This window comes from Tursiops truncatus, chromosome 10 (assembly GCF_011762595.2).
Source record: "Tursiops truncatus isolate mTurTru1 chromosome 10, mTurTru1.mat.Y, whole genome shotgun sequence".
NCBI lineage: Eukaryota > Metazoa > Chordata > Mammalia > Artiodactyla > Delphinidae > Tursiops > Tursiops truncatus.
This window is the reverse complement of record NC_047043.1, coordinates 8,139,706-8,156,039: the sequence shown is the minus strand read 5'-3', so window position 1 is coordinate 8,156,039 and position 16,334 is coordinate 8,139,706. Positions and strand designations below refer to the sequence as shown.

The window sequence follows — 16,334 nt, the reverse complement described above, 5'->3', positions numbered from 1 at the left end:
AACAGATTTGCAAAACAATCTTGAAGGTACTGGATAAAGCGTGAGAAGGAAAAAGGCTAAACTTGAAGTGTAAATGAGCTCTAATGCTATGTGCCCTTAGGTTCCAAGTCAGTTACTTTCATGGCACTAGGAATACTACTGAGAGGTTGTCTTAATTCTTATAGATGTTTAGAGTTTGACAAAGGAGGTGAAGGGTGAACCACTGGTAAAAGTGGCTGGTTTCCAATGCCTCATGTCCAAGGTACCCTTCACGCTTCTTATTCTTTATCAATGAAACAAACACAACTTTTGTTTTCATTTTAATTTATTCTGTGTAAAGTGAAGCATCATACAAACCACAGAAGCTTTAGATATAGTGTTGACCAGTTCTAAAACAGTGAATAATCGTTTACACAGCCTCATCTCTAATTTTACATCTCGTTATACAAAGGTACTATTAACACACACAGTTCTAATTCCTTATAAACCTATTTGTCAAGCAGCAAGATGACAATACATCATAGCATAGCACAGAATGTTTCCTCTAAGAAACCAGAGCAGCAGTATTTGGTGAATGGTTATGCATAGAACTGACTTAGAGGGGTAAACACTGGTCATAAAACAGGCGACACATGTATAGTAACAAATGCAAAATGCAACTTTTTAAATTAATATAAGATAAAATGTTACTCTTTATGCTTTAAGTTAAAAACTATAGAATACTTTAAAGGCAGACAATAATCCTAGACTCCATAACAAAATACTATTCCATTAATTGCTTAAGGATCCATAACCTCTGAGTACTGCTCATTGGCTTTTTAAAGTCAACCTGAAATATAAAAGCACTTGAAGTTTACCAGTCAAAAGCTAAAGTTACATTGGTTACATGTCACATTAAAACATACCTTTTAAGAAAAACTGACTTTAAAAAATACTGCATTGTTGACTTAAAATAATTTCAAAAACTGTTGCTCTTAAAAGTAAAAATGCACTACTTTCAAACCTTTCAACACAGTTTGGTTTAAAATGCCCTATTTTGTGAATCCGTTACTTAACGTATTCCCAACTTTCAGCAAAATAACAGTTCGAAGTTGTTTTTAAATCTGATAACACCTGAAGAAATGGGTCAGCATGTCTATAAATTGGCTATCCACCACAAAATGACGTATTTATGTTTCCACCATGAAAACATCACTACAAAAATCCACTGGATGAATTCTATTTTTAGCTTTATGTAAATATTAAAAACCTTATCTAACAATGTCACACAAATACTTAGCGTTTTTTGGCCTTGAAATCAGAGCAATGCTACCAATAAATTTGATACAGGCAATCTTCACAAAAGTTTCAGAAGCAAAAGAAGAAAAAGATTTGGAAATGGCTGGTTGGGAAGGAAAAGCACCCACCAGAATCCTCATTTTAGAATTAATCCTCAAACGATGACGTCCTTGTTCGCCATCACTGTTTGTGAGGATTCAAACAAGACTAATACTTGTGTCTTTAATGCTCAGGACCCTCTAAACTTTAAAACTGACCACAGGCTACTCCGTCTCCTACTAAGAAACTGAAAATGCACTTACAATGAGTTCTATAAGTTCAGCTACAAAAGCACTAAAACAGGAAAAAGAACAAAAACACTATATCACACAAATAATTCTGTGTTAACAACTATTTCTCCTGCCTCTCTCAGGGGCCTTAGAAATATGTACTATGGCGAGTGTACTGGGGGGAAAAAAACGTTTTAAACAAAGGAATTCGTTTGTAGAATTCTCATATTGGCAGCAGTGACTTCACTTTCCTAAGAGTTAAAACACGGTAGAGTGTGAGCTATTAATATGCTTTGGTTATATTTCCCAAGCAAGTTAAGCAGAACATTTCACACAATTCTATCTTAAAAAGACATCCATAAAAGCATAAATATTAATAAATAATACCAACATGTACATCTTTCAGGGATTAATTTGTGGATGACCCTTGCAGATTTTAGGGGTTATATCGGCCATCATTCTTAATACTGACACAAGAGGAAGTTTACCAGCTACTTAAAGTGTGTCAGCAACCATTACCTAAACCTAAGGTACCCACTACAAAGCGGAATCCACAGCTCCAAATATCAGACTGCAAAAGATCTAATTCAAATATCCTCCCAGCACCAAGAAGCATTAACGTTCTTTCTAACTGATGAGCATTTTAATGTGATATTTAGCTAGTATGAAGCATTCAAATTAATGCTTGAAACTTGTGTCACTGTTCTGTTAATCAATATAGTCACATAAAAACAGAAAACTGCATCCACTAAGGAAATAAAGACAAAGACTGTGCCCCACTCTCAGCTGCTAGGGACCTCTCCTTAGCAAATACTTAAAAGTAAAGTTATACTCTGTAAATTCCCTTTTAGTACATCCAAAGGGCTACAATGACAGCAGAGGTGTTCACTACCTTAGGGCAGAGCAGATGAACTGTTAATAAACAAACGAAACTATCAGCATGAAGTATGAGGTATCAAACAAAATTACACACCATCATAAAATAGAGGTGATATTCTGTAATGACTAGTTCTTGAGAAACAAAGGTTTAAAACGTAAAAAGAACTTGGATTAATAAAATAACTTGGCTTCGCATTTCATGCTTGTATAAAGCAGGCAGCACTAAACAGGAAGGTTCTTTAATCCACATCTCCCTTCCCCAGGCAACAGGCAGTCCAAAGTTCAGTGAAGACAAACGTGGGAACCTGGCAAGAATCATTTTACAGTAAAGCAGGCATTTTCACCCACTCTCTATTTTTTCCTCAATACCCAGTACCTCTGAGGTCTTGTCACTGAATTGCTGTTTGTGAAGAAGTATTTTCTCCACAACACATGCCTTGAGCATGAAGTCCTCCCATACAAAAGGAGTAACTAATCCTACCCTTCCTAAAGTAGAGGATAGGGCCTAGATTCCCAAGTTACTAGTCTAAAATCTTGAATAGGGTGCTCCAAAATGTATCTCACAGAGGATAACTATTTTAACAACATTCTAAGAGTCAGAATTAAGGTCCCCAATAAATAATTGCTATCCTAGAAAGAAAAATAACTTTACAGACTACTTTTTTTCCTAACCTAAGATGCCATCAGTTGTAAGACGCACCACATGTATCACTAAGAAAACACATAGGCAATTAAACTATGACACAATGCTTGTGTATCCTGTAGAACGTCTACTTTTTTAATTTACTCAAACAGCTTTTAGAGTTAAACAGATCTTTATCGCGTCAATCTTGTGCATACGTAAAGAAAGTATATGATGAAATAAGTTGGTTAAGTTATGACTATAACTTCACAGTCTTGAGTCTAACTCCTCTGAATCACTCAAATCACAGCCATCGGTGTCTGCATTCTCCCAGACCACAGCACCCTTGGCATCATCAAGAGTGCCGGCAATGCAGCATCTCTTAATACAGCACTCCAGCACTGCCTGCGGTTTAGTATCAGCAGGAAGCGCTGGACAAAATGATGTTTGACGCCTTAACGACAGTCCTGCTCGATGCATGAATCGATCACACCAGCCTCTTGTTGCTTTGAATTTTGTTTCATCTATTCCAAGGGTTTTGGCAATTTCTCCTGCCTTCAGCTGCATCGCCTGGCGTGTGACAGGCAGTCCTTTTGCACGTGTCTCACTGACAAAATGTAGCACAGCTTCGTCTACTTGTGGGTATCTTCCTTTCTTAGGTCCCGTAAAGCATTTTGTTGTTGCTTTACAAGAAAATATGGAATTTCGGTCATTCCTCCAGCGACGGATATTTGCTTCACTAATATCGAACGTACGCCCTGCTGCTCTGTTTCCATGCTTTTCTGCATACACGATAACTTTTCGTTTCAATGCCGAATCATAGTGTAATCTTTTTGAAGACATTTTTAAAAGCCAATTAAACCTGACACATTTGATACCAACAACAGGACAAACCTTAAGTCCACACAGGCACAGGCGAGGATAATTGCACCATGACTACTGCCTGCTTGACAGTAATCATAAAATGCATCCCGATTTCAGACAAGGTATAATGTGGGGGGAAAAAAAGTACAACATATAACTAATATTAATAAAATATGGTTTTTCAAGCCTGTAATATTTACCAGATTAACACCAGTGCAAGAAGATAAGCCCAAGAGTCAAAGAATAAGTATATATGTAGAAGTATATAAGCAAAAATTATCTTTATGATGAAATCTGCAATGGTCCAATTTGGTTGTAATTCCCTTTGTTTTCATATGGCTTACATGTAAATCTTTTTTTGAATTGGACTTAAGATCCAAGAATGAATGTTCTTCAATCTTTTAGCAGATTGCAAAGCCAAGTCATTACAGAGAGAGACTCCCAATGTCCTTTGTCATTCACTATCAGAGGACCACGGCTCAGGTCAGTGGCCTTCATCAACAGGTACCCTCCTTTGGCGAGCAGATCTGATCCTGTGTGGAGATGATGAAGCATCTTCTTCTGTTTCAGACCCTGAAGGTTCATGATCTCCCTCCTGAGATCCTGTGTCTCCCACCAGTTCCCGAAGAAACTTGAATTTTGATAAAAAAAGATGCCAAACAAAATACCAACCTAAAGAGAGATAAAAACATTAAGAGAAATTATGACACACAGTATTATCAGTTGGGAACATTTCAGTTAATTGTGTGTGGGGTGTGTGTGTTACGAAATAGTATGTGTAATTTAAACGTATATGTGATTACAATTTATATAACAAACATTTATCAAGCACTTACTATGGACACGGCATAAAGATAAACTCTGGGATTCTACAGAATGGCAAAAACAGTTTCTGCCTTTATGGAATTGAGAATTCAAGCTTGGTCCATCTACATCAAATTTATAATGAGATTATGATATCTAAGTAGAGTGTTTATTGTATTAAACTCAACTTTTTGAGAGCATTTTTCTGGGGAAGAAAGAATACACCTCGCTATTTACCTAGACATTCGCACCCCAATGCCAGTATTTACTAAAAACAAGTGTGCTTCAATCAGAAAGCAAGACAGTAAATGGCAGGATTTACTAAATCACCTGCACTTTGGTAAAAACTTCTCAGGACCAAACTATTCAGGAAGTTTCTAGAAATAATAAACTTTCACAGAAAATTAATAAATTTTCTTTAATTACACAATGCAAGATGAAAAGCCAGAGTACCAGTATCTTAAATTCAAGATTTTAAAAAATACAGTGTTTTCATGTCAAAGCCATTAAAAAGTCTGAATAACTCTCCTAAAAAAAAAAAAATTACTAACCAAGTTTTGCTTGTTTTTGCAAGGAGTTTTAAGTTTTAGACGTCCACTAATATAGAACTAACAGTCAATAAAGGAGAACACAGGAGATAAAACTCCTGAAGCCATGACTGGTTGCCCTGAAATGTTAGAGTACTTCATAAACAAAACTAACCACTGCTAACAGTTTTCCATGCTAGCGTGTATTCTCGATGCCTTCTACCTTAAAACTCTCTAGTTTCATAGAAAAGCAATGGACCATAGCATATTCTGATGACTAGCATTTTATGGAAACAAAATCCAACCAGCTTTTCTACCCCAGCATTACAAAGGCCGAGATGAATGGCCACTTAAGGAAGTTTCTAATTTTACTTGTTTCTTTCTTATAATCTCTGGGGGGAAAGATGAACATAAAATCCTTGGTACTAAAAACGTAACTTCAGAGATTTAACCCTTTTCTCAAGTTTTTGACTTCCTTTAAGCTTGAGTGCTGAGTGCTAACTGAACCACACCACAAATATATTTTAGTCAACTGTGTGAGGAAAGCACCTAACTCTGTAAGACAGTATTTTAACGATACTCCAAATCAGCAAGCTCTCTCTTCACTCAAAATTCTTTGTAAAAATAGGCACAGCGAGGTAGAGGGAAGAGCACTGGAGGGGTCAGGGGGCCCAGGCCTGACAGAAGACTGATAAAGCCACTGTGAGGAATAAATAAATAAAGGGCTTAGGCGCCTAGCACCGAGCCCACATTTGGTGAACTGCTCTATGGGCAGGAGCTGTGGCTGTCCCTGGGCAGTGGGATCTGGGGTGACTTCTCCTTTGTTGTTGATTATCTTTTTTATTGAGATACAGTTCACCTATCATAAAATTCACCATTTTAAAATGTACAAGTCAATGGTTTTTAGCATATTAACAGGGTTGTGCCGCCATCACCGTTATCAAACTCCAAAACATTTTCATCGACCCCCAAAGAAACCCCATACCCATTAGCAGTCCCCTCCCCAGTTCCTCCCTCCCCAGCCCCTGGGAACCATTAATGTACTCTCCTGTCTCTGGATTTGTGTATTCGGAGCGTGGCATACAGACGGAATCACAGTACGTGGTCTCGTGTGCCTGGCTTCTTACACTTGGCATATATTTTCAAGGTTCATCAAACACGTTGTTGCATGTATCACATTATTCCTTTTTATTGTTGAATAATATTCCATTGTAAAGACACATCACATTTAGTTTTAACCATTTACCAATTAACAGACCCGGGCAGTTTCCACTTTTTGGCTGCAATGACCAACTGCACAAGTTTTTGCACTGACGTGTTTTCATTTCTCTTGGGTATACAACAGACCTTCGAACAAGACAGGGGTTAGACCCTCCCCACAGCTGAAAATCCACCTGAAACTTTACAATCCACCCTCCATATCCACAGTTCCACATCCAAGGATTCAGCCTCAGATCATGTAGTGGACTGCAGTGTGTCTTTAGTGAAAGAAATCCGCATGTTAAGTGGACCCACACAGTTCAAACCCATGTTGTTCAATGGTCCACTATACCTAGGGGTAGAATTGCTGCGTCATATGGTAACTTATGTGTAACCATTTGTGAAATTGCTAGTCTTGTCCAAAGCAGCTGTGCCATTTTACACTCCCATCAGCATGGTAAGAGGTTCTCAACTTCTCTACATCCTCACCAAGACTTTTCATTGCCCGCCTTTTTTATTACAGTCATCCTAGTGGGTGTGAAGTGGTTTATCATTGTGGCTTTTATTATGACATTTCCCTAATGACTAAATATGTTAAACATCATTTTCTTGTGTTTATTGGCAATCTGTAAATCTTCTTTGGAGAAATGTCTATTAAATTCCTCTGCCTACTTTTTAATCAGGTTGTTTGTCTCTTTAAGTTGTAAGAGTTCTTTATATATTCTTGATACCAGACGCTTAACAGATATATGATCTGCAAAACATTTTTTTCCCATTCTGTGGGCTGTCTTTTCACTGTCTTGATAATGTTCTTTGAAGTACAATAGTTTTTAATTATGATGGAGCCTAATTTATCATTTATTCTTTGAGGAAATCCAATTTATCTTGTTTTCTTTTGTTGCTTGTGCTTTTGGTGTCATATCTAGGGAACCGCTGACTAACCCAAAATTATGAAGATGTATGCCTATGCATGCTTCTAAGAGTTTTAGTTTTAGCTGTTACACTAGGTCTTTGATCGATTTTGGTTAACTTTGGTGAGAGAGAGAGATCCAAATTAATCCTCTTGCATGTGGATACCAAGCTGTTCCAGAACTCTTTGTTGAAAAGATTGTTCTTCCCTCCATTAAATTGTCTTGGTACCTTTGTCAAAAATCAAATGATCGGGCTTCCCTGGTGGCGCAGTGGTTGAGAGCCCGCCTGCCGATGCAGGGGACACAGGTTCGTGCCCCGGTCCGGGAAGATCCCACATGCCGCGGAGCGGCTGGGCCCGTGAGCCATGGCCGCTGAGCCTGCACGTCCGGAGCCTGTGCTCCGCAACGTGAGAGGCCACAACAGTGAGAGGCCCGCGTACCGGAAAAAAAAAAAAAAAGAAGTTCAGCTCCTACAATTCCTCCCACCCAAACCTGATATGCAGACACGAGAAACTCCCTACCTACTCTTATTCTGTGGCGCGTGGGTCTTATACCTTATCCTGAGATTGTAAGAGAAAAATGGGAGGGAGGGACAGAGGAATAGCAGAAAGGAGGGGGTGGAGGGGGCAGGGAGAAGGACTGTCCACAATTATATGTACTTAGTCAAAAACTTACACTAATTGTTAAAACAAGTATTGCAGTTTTTCATAGTTTAAAAGGCAAGTCTGTGAGTCAGAAAAACCGGCTGGCAACAGGGCGTGTGTCCTGGGATAAGCAAATAAGCACTCAACTTGTGTGTGCCAGTAACTAAGCATTAGTTCACAGGACGGATCTCATGAAACATAACCGTATATTGTTTTTCTATGCAAGATAAATGTGCTGGCAGCAGAAGGGTAGCAATGGCAGATGAACTTGAACGACGGACCATCACTGTCAACACACCACAAACCCAGGGGACAGTAGTAATCACAGAGTTCTCAGTTCATGAAATGCTTTACATTCGACATCTCATTTAATCCTCTCATTAGCCCTCTGAATTAGTGAGACTAGGAATCATTATCCCCATTTTCTAGATAAGAAATCAAAGGCTCAAAGTGACTCATAACCATTGAAAAGGGCTAGCTCGGCAAAACAGCAATGAATTCAATAAGTGTATCAAATTTCTCATATTTTCATAGTGAAAGTATGGCTAAAACACAAAACACTAATTAGGGAATGAGAATATGATTTCCTACCCAAGATCTTTTTAGTTCAAAAAGCCCAGGTGCAGTAGAACAAAAAATTCTTATCTTTGTGGAATCATTCCTCCCGTGGAGTTAATCCCACCTTCATGATGATATCTAAGTGGTTAACTGACTGGCTCAATACCGATCTTGATTTGTATAAAGCTCTTTTCCACCTTCAATCCTATAACCTTATTTTCCGTTTACACAGAAGGCAGCTAAGGTTCACTGCTAAGTAATATGTCCAAGGCCAAGACACAGGCAAAGTGAAAACAGAATCATGCTCTCCAACCCTTCCCACCAAGCTCCCTCTACTGCACATCCTTCTGTAAAGACACACTGGGCGGCCCCAGCAGACAAGCCCCCGGAGAAACCATCGCTGACCCAACACAACGTGGAACCGAAATACCTCCACACCCAAAACCCTGTTACCCAGTAAATGGAAGACAGATTTAAAGTTCCCTTTAAAACCTCTCCTCTTTTCATTTTCCTCTCCTTCCAGTGATCACAACACTCCCATAGATCCAAATATTACCCCTATTATAGAGGATGACCAAATTTTTCATCCACACTTTCTACCTTTCTTAAACCCCAGGAAGGAATCTCTACCTCTGGCTTGAAGACATCTTTAAAAAGTATACTCGTTCAACAGCTCCTTCTCCGGATGTTCACATTTCTGTAATGGGTGTTGTATCCTTTCCCCATCTCTCAGGTGGGAAAGAGCGTATTTCAGCCCTACCCTGCTTTACTTCAGTGCTATAGATTCTACCTTAATAAACGCTCTCCCATCTGTTTCCTTCGTTATATTCCTAGTGCCATTCTCTATCCTACGTCAAATCCTTATTATCTGTCAACTGGATTACCACCACAACTTCTTGTAACTCAGAGGCACACTGGAGCCACACTGCTTGGCCATGAATCCTAACTCAACAGCTCACTCGAAATTTGGGCAAGTTAACCTCTATGTGCCTCAGTTTCCTCATCTATAAAATAGAGACAACAGCACCCACTTTCAGAGTCAATGTGGTAATAAAAAGAATTAATGTGTGGAACCTAAAAAGAATGCCCGCACATAATAAACACTCATCAAATGTTATCCATTGTTACCATCTCTTAGGCTCCAATCTCTTCCTCTCCAGGGCAAACTCCACAGACAAGAGGTTACTACCACTGCCACTGAGCTTTTTAAGCATCATGAACACATAATTTTTGCGTCTTTCTACTGTACTATCTCTTCAGTAGAGTACTCTCTTGGGTGGCTGCTTTAGCATTTCATGCTCACTTCCATCCTTCATTGTCTTAATAACTAACTGTCATCCCCCCAAGACATGAGTTTCTTAAGGAAAGAAAATTTATGGTTTATCTATGGTTTCCACTATGTCCTCTATGTCTTAGAAGAGTATCTGGCACAGAGTAGGTAGTCCAAACAAACCATTCAACTTCCATCCTCCAACCCCAACACACACCAAAAGTACCATAAATTTAAGTGGTTAATGACTTTCACCAATTGATCCATTTCAGAGCTCTTAAGATTTCTACTATGTAACAGAGTAGCTGATAAAAAGACCTGCTGAACCATGTTATTGACAACATTGATATTGAACAATGTTATCAACCAAGTTGACCTGACATGTACAGAACATTCCACTCAATAACAGCAGAATAAACATTCTTTTCAAGTATAGGCAGAACATCCACCAAAACAGACCATTAATTCCTCTCATTAGGTGTAAACCTTCCTAAACTTGATACACTTTTCTCACCATAACAAAATTAAACTAGAAAATGATGTATGGGGGGAAAATGTCCTAAATAAGTCATGGTTCAAAGGAGAAATCACAAGTGAAACTAAAAAATATTTTGAACCAAATAAAGTTGTTTTAAAAAAATCAAAAGTAATACCTGGAAAGAAATTTATATCATCAAATAGCTATTTTTTTTAATAAGAAGGGTCTAAAATCAATAATCTAAGCTTCCACCATAAGAAACTAGAAGAAGTGCAAACTAAAATCAAAATAAGTAGAAGAAACTAAAGATATAAGCATAAGTCAATGAAATAAAATATGGACAAGAAATAAAAAAAATCAATAAAACCAAAAACCAGATTCTTTGAGATCAATAAAATTTATAAACCTCTAGCCAGAGTGATAAACAAGAGAAAAGAACACAAATAAACAATATCAAGAATGAAAGAGAAGACATCACCACAGATCCTACAGATATTAAACGATAATGAGAGAACATTAATTCAGATTAAATAGACATAGTGCTTGAAAGACACAAACTACTACAAAAGCTCACTCAAGAAGAAACAAGTAACTGGAATAGCCTAACATTAGCCCAAATGAAAGATACTGAATTGCAGTTAAAAGGTTTCCCCAAAGTCCTGGCCTAAATTAATTCTACCAAACAGTTAAGAAAGTATACTAGGGATTATGCTTTAGTAATTTTTGGACACTCATGACCTCCATCACAGCACCTGAACATAACAGTTCATTAAGTGTATTTTATTGAGTAATACAAGGGTTATCCACCTTGAGACAGCCTTGGTTTGTACCACATTTAAGACTGTATTTGTAATAGAAATTTAATAATTTATATTGAGGAATCTGTCTTCATTTCTTCTTCAAATGTATGAGGGCCTTCTACATGCTTCTACTCTCTAGGATCCAGGAATAGAGCGGTGAACAAGCCAAAGAAGGTCCCTGTCTTCACTGAGCTTACGCCTTAACTGGGAGAAACAAACACATAAAATACAGTCAGCCCTCCGTACCCATGTGTTCCACATCTGCAGATTCAAACCACCACAGACAAAACTGACAAACATAGACTGAGGAGATGGAAAAAGGTATTCCATGCAAATGGAAATGGATAAAGACGATGAAGTATATGTATACAATGGAATATTACTCAGCCATAAAAAAGAATGAAATCTTGCCATTTGCGACAACCTGGATGGATCTAGAGGGTATTGTGCTAGTGCAGTAAGTCAGAAAGAGAAAGAAAAATACTCCATGATTTCACTTACACATGGAATTTAAAAAACAAAACAACTGAACAAACATAACTAAACAGAAACAGAGTCATAGATACAGAGAACAAACAGGTGGTTGCCATAGGGGAGGAGGTGGGGGGAAGGGTAGGGAATATGTAAGGGAGATTAAGAGGTACAAACTTCAGTTGCAAAATAAATGAGTCACAGGTATGAAATGTACAGAGTGGGGAATAACATCAAGATTTATGTACTAGGGCTTCCCTGGTGGCACAGTGGTTAAGAATCCGCCTGCCAATGCAGGGGACACAGGTTCGAGCCCTGGTCTGGGAAGATACCACATGCCACAGAGCAACTAAGCCCATGCGCCACAACTACTGAGCCTGTGCTCTAAAGCCCATGAGCCACAACTACTGAGCCCACATGCCACAACTACTGAAGCCCGCGCACCTAGAGCCCGTGCTCCGCAACAAGAGAAGCCACTGTGATAATAAGCCCGTGCACCACAATGAAGAGTAGCCCCCGCTCACCACAACTAGAGAAAGCCCGCATGCAACGAAGACCCAACACAGCCAAAAATAATAAATAAATAAAAATAAATCTATAAAAAAACTATAAACAAAAATAAATCTATTAAAAAATATTTACATAATATCTTTGTACGGTGACAGACGTAACTAGACTTTCATGGTAATCACTTTGAAATGTATAGAAATATCAAACCACTATGTCCCGTAACAGGAACTAACAGTGTGGTAGGTCAATTATACTTAAAAACAAACAAACTCAAGAAAATGAGATCAGATTTGTGGTTGATGGAGGAGGGGTGGGATTGGATGACCATACAAACGTCCAGTTATAAGGAAAGTAAGTACTAGGGATGTAATGTACAACAAGATAAATAAAAGTAACACTGCTGTATGTTCTATATGAAAGTTGTTAAGAAAGTAAGTCCTGAGAGTTCTCATCACCGGAAGAAAAAAATTTTTTTTCTATTTCTTTAATCTTGTATCTATATGAAATGATAGATGTTCACTAAACTTACTATGATAATAATTTCATGATGTATGTAAATCAAATTATAATGTTATACACCTTAAATTTATACAGTGCTGTATGTCAATTACATCTCAATAAAACTAGAAGAAAAAAAGACAAAACTGACGGGACTTCCAGATGGAGTTGATATTTATAAGGAAAGGAAAGGGCAAAACCAAGGATGACACCCAAGTCCTTGGCTGCTGACAACATGTGAGGAGGGAGGGAGAAACAGATGGTAGAAATCAAAAGTTCTGTTTTAGATGTGTTTAGTTTGAGATGGTTATTAGATCCTCAAGTGGAGATATTGAGAATAAAAGTTTGATGCACGAACCTGGGGCGCAGGAGAAGAATAAGAGCTGTAGATTTAATTTTAGTCATCAGTTACAGTTACTATTTAAATCTTTAGAACTGGGTAAGATGAGTAAGAGAACAGAAGTAAGGCGAAAATAGAAATACTATATATTTGTATTATAACGTAATGTAACATAAAAATACAATAGAAAATAGCATGCATCTCATGGAGTAATGGCAAGTACTAGTCCGTAAAATTTTTATTTCAGAGACAAGAGAGATAATGGGTAGATAGATGTGGATATAACTAATTGATATACGTAATTTATCTATATATACTTACAAATGTACTGGGAGCAATGAAAATTTATTTCCTATCATAGATTGTGATCAAAAAAAGTTAAATTCTAGCGGATGAGAAGCCAGGAAAAGATAAACAATTAACCACTATGGTAGGAAGAACACCATGAAAGTATAGTGTACAAAAGCCAGGAGAAACGCTTCATGGAAGGAATGCTCACCTGTATAGAATGAGTATGAGAGGTTACGTATCAATACAATTACAACTCATAAGGGACCATGGACTTGGTAATATGGAAGCCATTTGTTATGAACCTTGACAAGGGCAGTTTCAGTGAACAGTGGGAGTGGAAAATATTTTTAGAATGAATGAAAAGCAAGAAAGTACAATCAACAGAGACAGGAGAAGGTAGACCTCCCTAAGGAACCTGAAATTTGAAAATCATAATTCACTATGTGAAAGAATCGGTCAGAGTTCTAGAATAAACTAGGTTATGAGTTTCTTGGGGCAGACCCGTGTCATCAATTTTTAATCCCCAATGTAACTATATTTGGAGACAAGGCCTTTAAAAGGTTATTTAAGGGTAAATGAATTTATAAGGGTGGGGCCCTAATCCAATATGACTGGTGTCCTTATTACATAAGATTAGGACATGGACACACACAGATGAAAGTCCCGGAGAAGACCGCCATCTACAAGCCAAGGAGAGAAGCCTCAGAGGAAATCAACCCTGCTGACACAACGATCTTCAACTTCTAGCCTCCAGGCTACAAGGAAATAAATTTCTGCTGTTACACGTCTGTCGTACATCGTTACAACAGGCCTAGCACACTAATACAACACCCTAGTTTCTCTCTCAAATTTGGTGGGATCCTTCCCGCCTCTTCCTAAGCCCCAGGCCCCTCCTAGTCAAAACATGAAGCTATCACATCATTCACTCTCCCAACAAAAAAGTGCTTGGATTACTTCTTAGAGCTATTAGTCTTGACCATCTCAATCAAAATAAGGCATTCTTTTACTTACCATAGGTCACCTCTCATTCTATAATGTTTTCTGAAACCAAAGGCAGGGTACTTTTAGAAAAATGAGTAAAATTTAAGTCAAATAGCTATTGGGAGCGGAGAGAGCAAGTCTAATGTATGCAGCAATTCGGAATTTTGAGGCCCCAAAGGCAAGTTTGGCAAATATTCTATCTAAGGTGTTGTTACACGGTTTACATGTTACATTCCTATCTCCAGGTAGCTTGCTTCTTCAAGTTAGAAAAGAAAGCATATGTTTACCTCCTTCCTCACATCCAAACAAATCACATAGATCTGGTTTTCCTTACTTCAAGGATCTTAAACACCTACAATTAGCCCAAAATCCTGACATCACAAGCAGGAAACTGAGAAAGGCTTTCCAATTGTTTTATCATCAGAAAAGAAAGGCTGTAAGTTAGAAACTTTAACTCTAGTGCCTTAGTAAAAGCAAGAAAATTAAAAATATACATACAGGTATATAAATACAAATACATATACATGTCTATGCACGTATAAAAGCAAGAAAATTAAAAATATACATACTAGTGTATAAATACAAATATGTCTATACATGTATATGCACGAGTGTCTCCAAACATGGCTGATACTGAGCATTTAGTACATTAATCATGCAATGAATAAGCCCTATAGTATTTTGAATACTGACCAAATTACTGCATCAACCTGAACCCCTACTTCAATAGTGTAATTATCAAAAAATACTCACTGACATCTGGTTCTAAACACTTACCAAATTTTCACAACTGCTCAGCCACTTGGCTAAGAGAGCTGTGGTTATCAGTTACTGTGCGTTAAAAAAAAAACTACAATCGCGCTAATATTACCTTGAGAAAAAAGTTTCACGTCCTCTCGTTCCATGAAGGAAAAAAAAATCACACCAAACAAAACAGCACCATTATTACAGAACTAAGAGTTAGGTTACCTGACCCTGGAAGTTTAATATAGCCGGTGTTTCTAAGTCCTGCCGCGTCTCAACATTTCTGCTTGGAATTTAGTTTAAGCCTGAACTCCAAGGAAACAAAAAATGTCACGCGTGCTTCAAACCCAACTCTGTCCCTGCCCCTGGTTAAACGAAGGTACTGAAACCTCGCTTTATCATCAGAGTCAAAACGTGTCAAAAAAGAAAAAGGAGTAATCAAATCACTTCACCTTCGGATACAGGCCAAGGTTAAAATCTAAGCAGACTGCGGTAAGAATGGCCATCCTGCCGGTGAAGCAGGACCTGCTTTAAGCCCGAGTCAAGATGCCCAGCCCTGGATGCTGTTCTTCCCTCTCCTGGATGACAGCGGGCCTGTCGTGGATCAGGGCTCACTCCCGAGAGGTAAGTGAAAAACAGATGATTTGAAGACACTTGCCCACCCAGGCCTTCTTTTTTTCTTTTAAACCAGACAAAACAAGCCAGTCGACCAGACGCAAGCCGGCGTGTGTACCGCGGAGTGTAACTGCCCCGCGCGACTCCTCACTCACCGCACACCATCAGCAGCAGCACGATCAGCAGCGTTGCCACGAACACTAGCAGGGTCAGCCCGACGCTGTGCCACATCTTGGGGGCAGGAGGGCGGCCGGCTCCGGGCGGCTGGGCGGTGGGCGCGGGCGGGCCGGCGGACGGGCGGGCGGCGCGGCCGGGGCTTCAGCGGCCGGCGCCGGGCGCGGCAGGGCGCCGGGGCGGCATGAGCGGAGGAGGCCCGGCAGCGCCCCCAGGAGGCGAGGCGGGGAGGGGCGGCGCGGGGGCGGCACCGCGGCCGGCCGGCCGGCAGACCCACGGTCCTTCTCGGTCCGGCCGACTGAGCGCGGGCGGGAGGAGGAACGTGGGGCGCCCCTACCTCCTCATCGCTCCGGGGAACCGGGGACGCGGCGCCCGGAGACCCCGGTGGCAGCCGGATGTGCTTCCATGGCGGACGCCGCGCGCCCGTGGAGGGGACAGAGGGCGCGCACTGGAACGTGCGGCGGCCACCCGGCCCTCGCCGCCGCCCGCCCGAGGGTCCCTCGACCCCCACTGCCCACAGATAACGTCTCCCTGCGACGTCTGCGGCGCTTACCCGCCCCAGGCCCTCTCCCCCAGCGGCAGCTCATCACCCAGCGCCCCCACCGCTCGCCGCCTCTGCGTCGCGGG

At 39.9% G+C, this 16,334-nt stretch overlaps 1 protein-coding gene across 1 annotated transcript; it reads right to left on the bottom strand.

The window, feature by feature from the left end:
* Positions 1-286: 286 nt before the first annotated feature.
* SMIM13 (small integral membrane protein 13) lies at positions 287-16,263 on the bottom strand. Its single transcript, XM_004329811.4, has 2 exons — positions 15,689-16,263; positions 287-4,563 (listed from the first exon to the last, which is right to left on the bottom strand). Exons 1-2 carry the CDS (start codon positions 15,762-15,764, stop codon positions 4,376-4,378), a joined length of 264 nt encoding a protein of 87 aa, XP_004329859.1. The 5' UTR covers positions 15,765-16,263; the 3' UTR covers positions 287-4,375.
* Between the last annotated feature and the right edge of the window lie 71 nt (positions 16,264-16,334).

What these genes read in the sequence shown, in the direction of transcription:
- SMIM13 (XM_004329811.4), bottom strand. Translation starts at nt 15,764, where the DNA reads ATGTGGCACAGCGTCGGGCTGACCCTGCTAGTGTTCGTGGCAACGCTG. An exon ending in GCTGCTGCTGATGGTGTGCG is followed by an intron (nt 4,564 to 15,688) that starts GTGAGTGAGGAG and finishes ATCTCTCTTTAG; the next exon opens with GTTGGTATTTTGTTTGGCAT.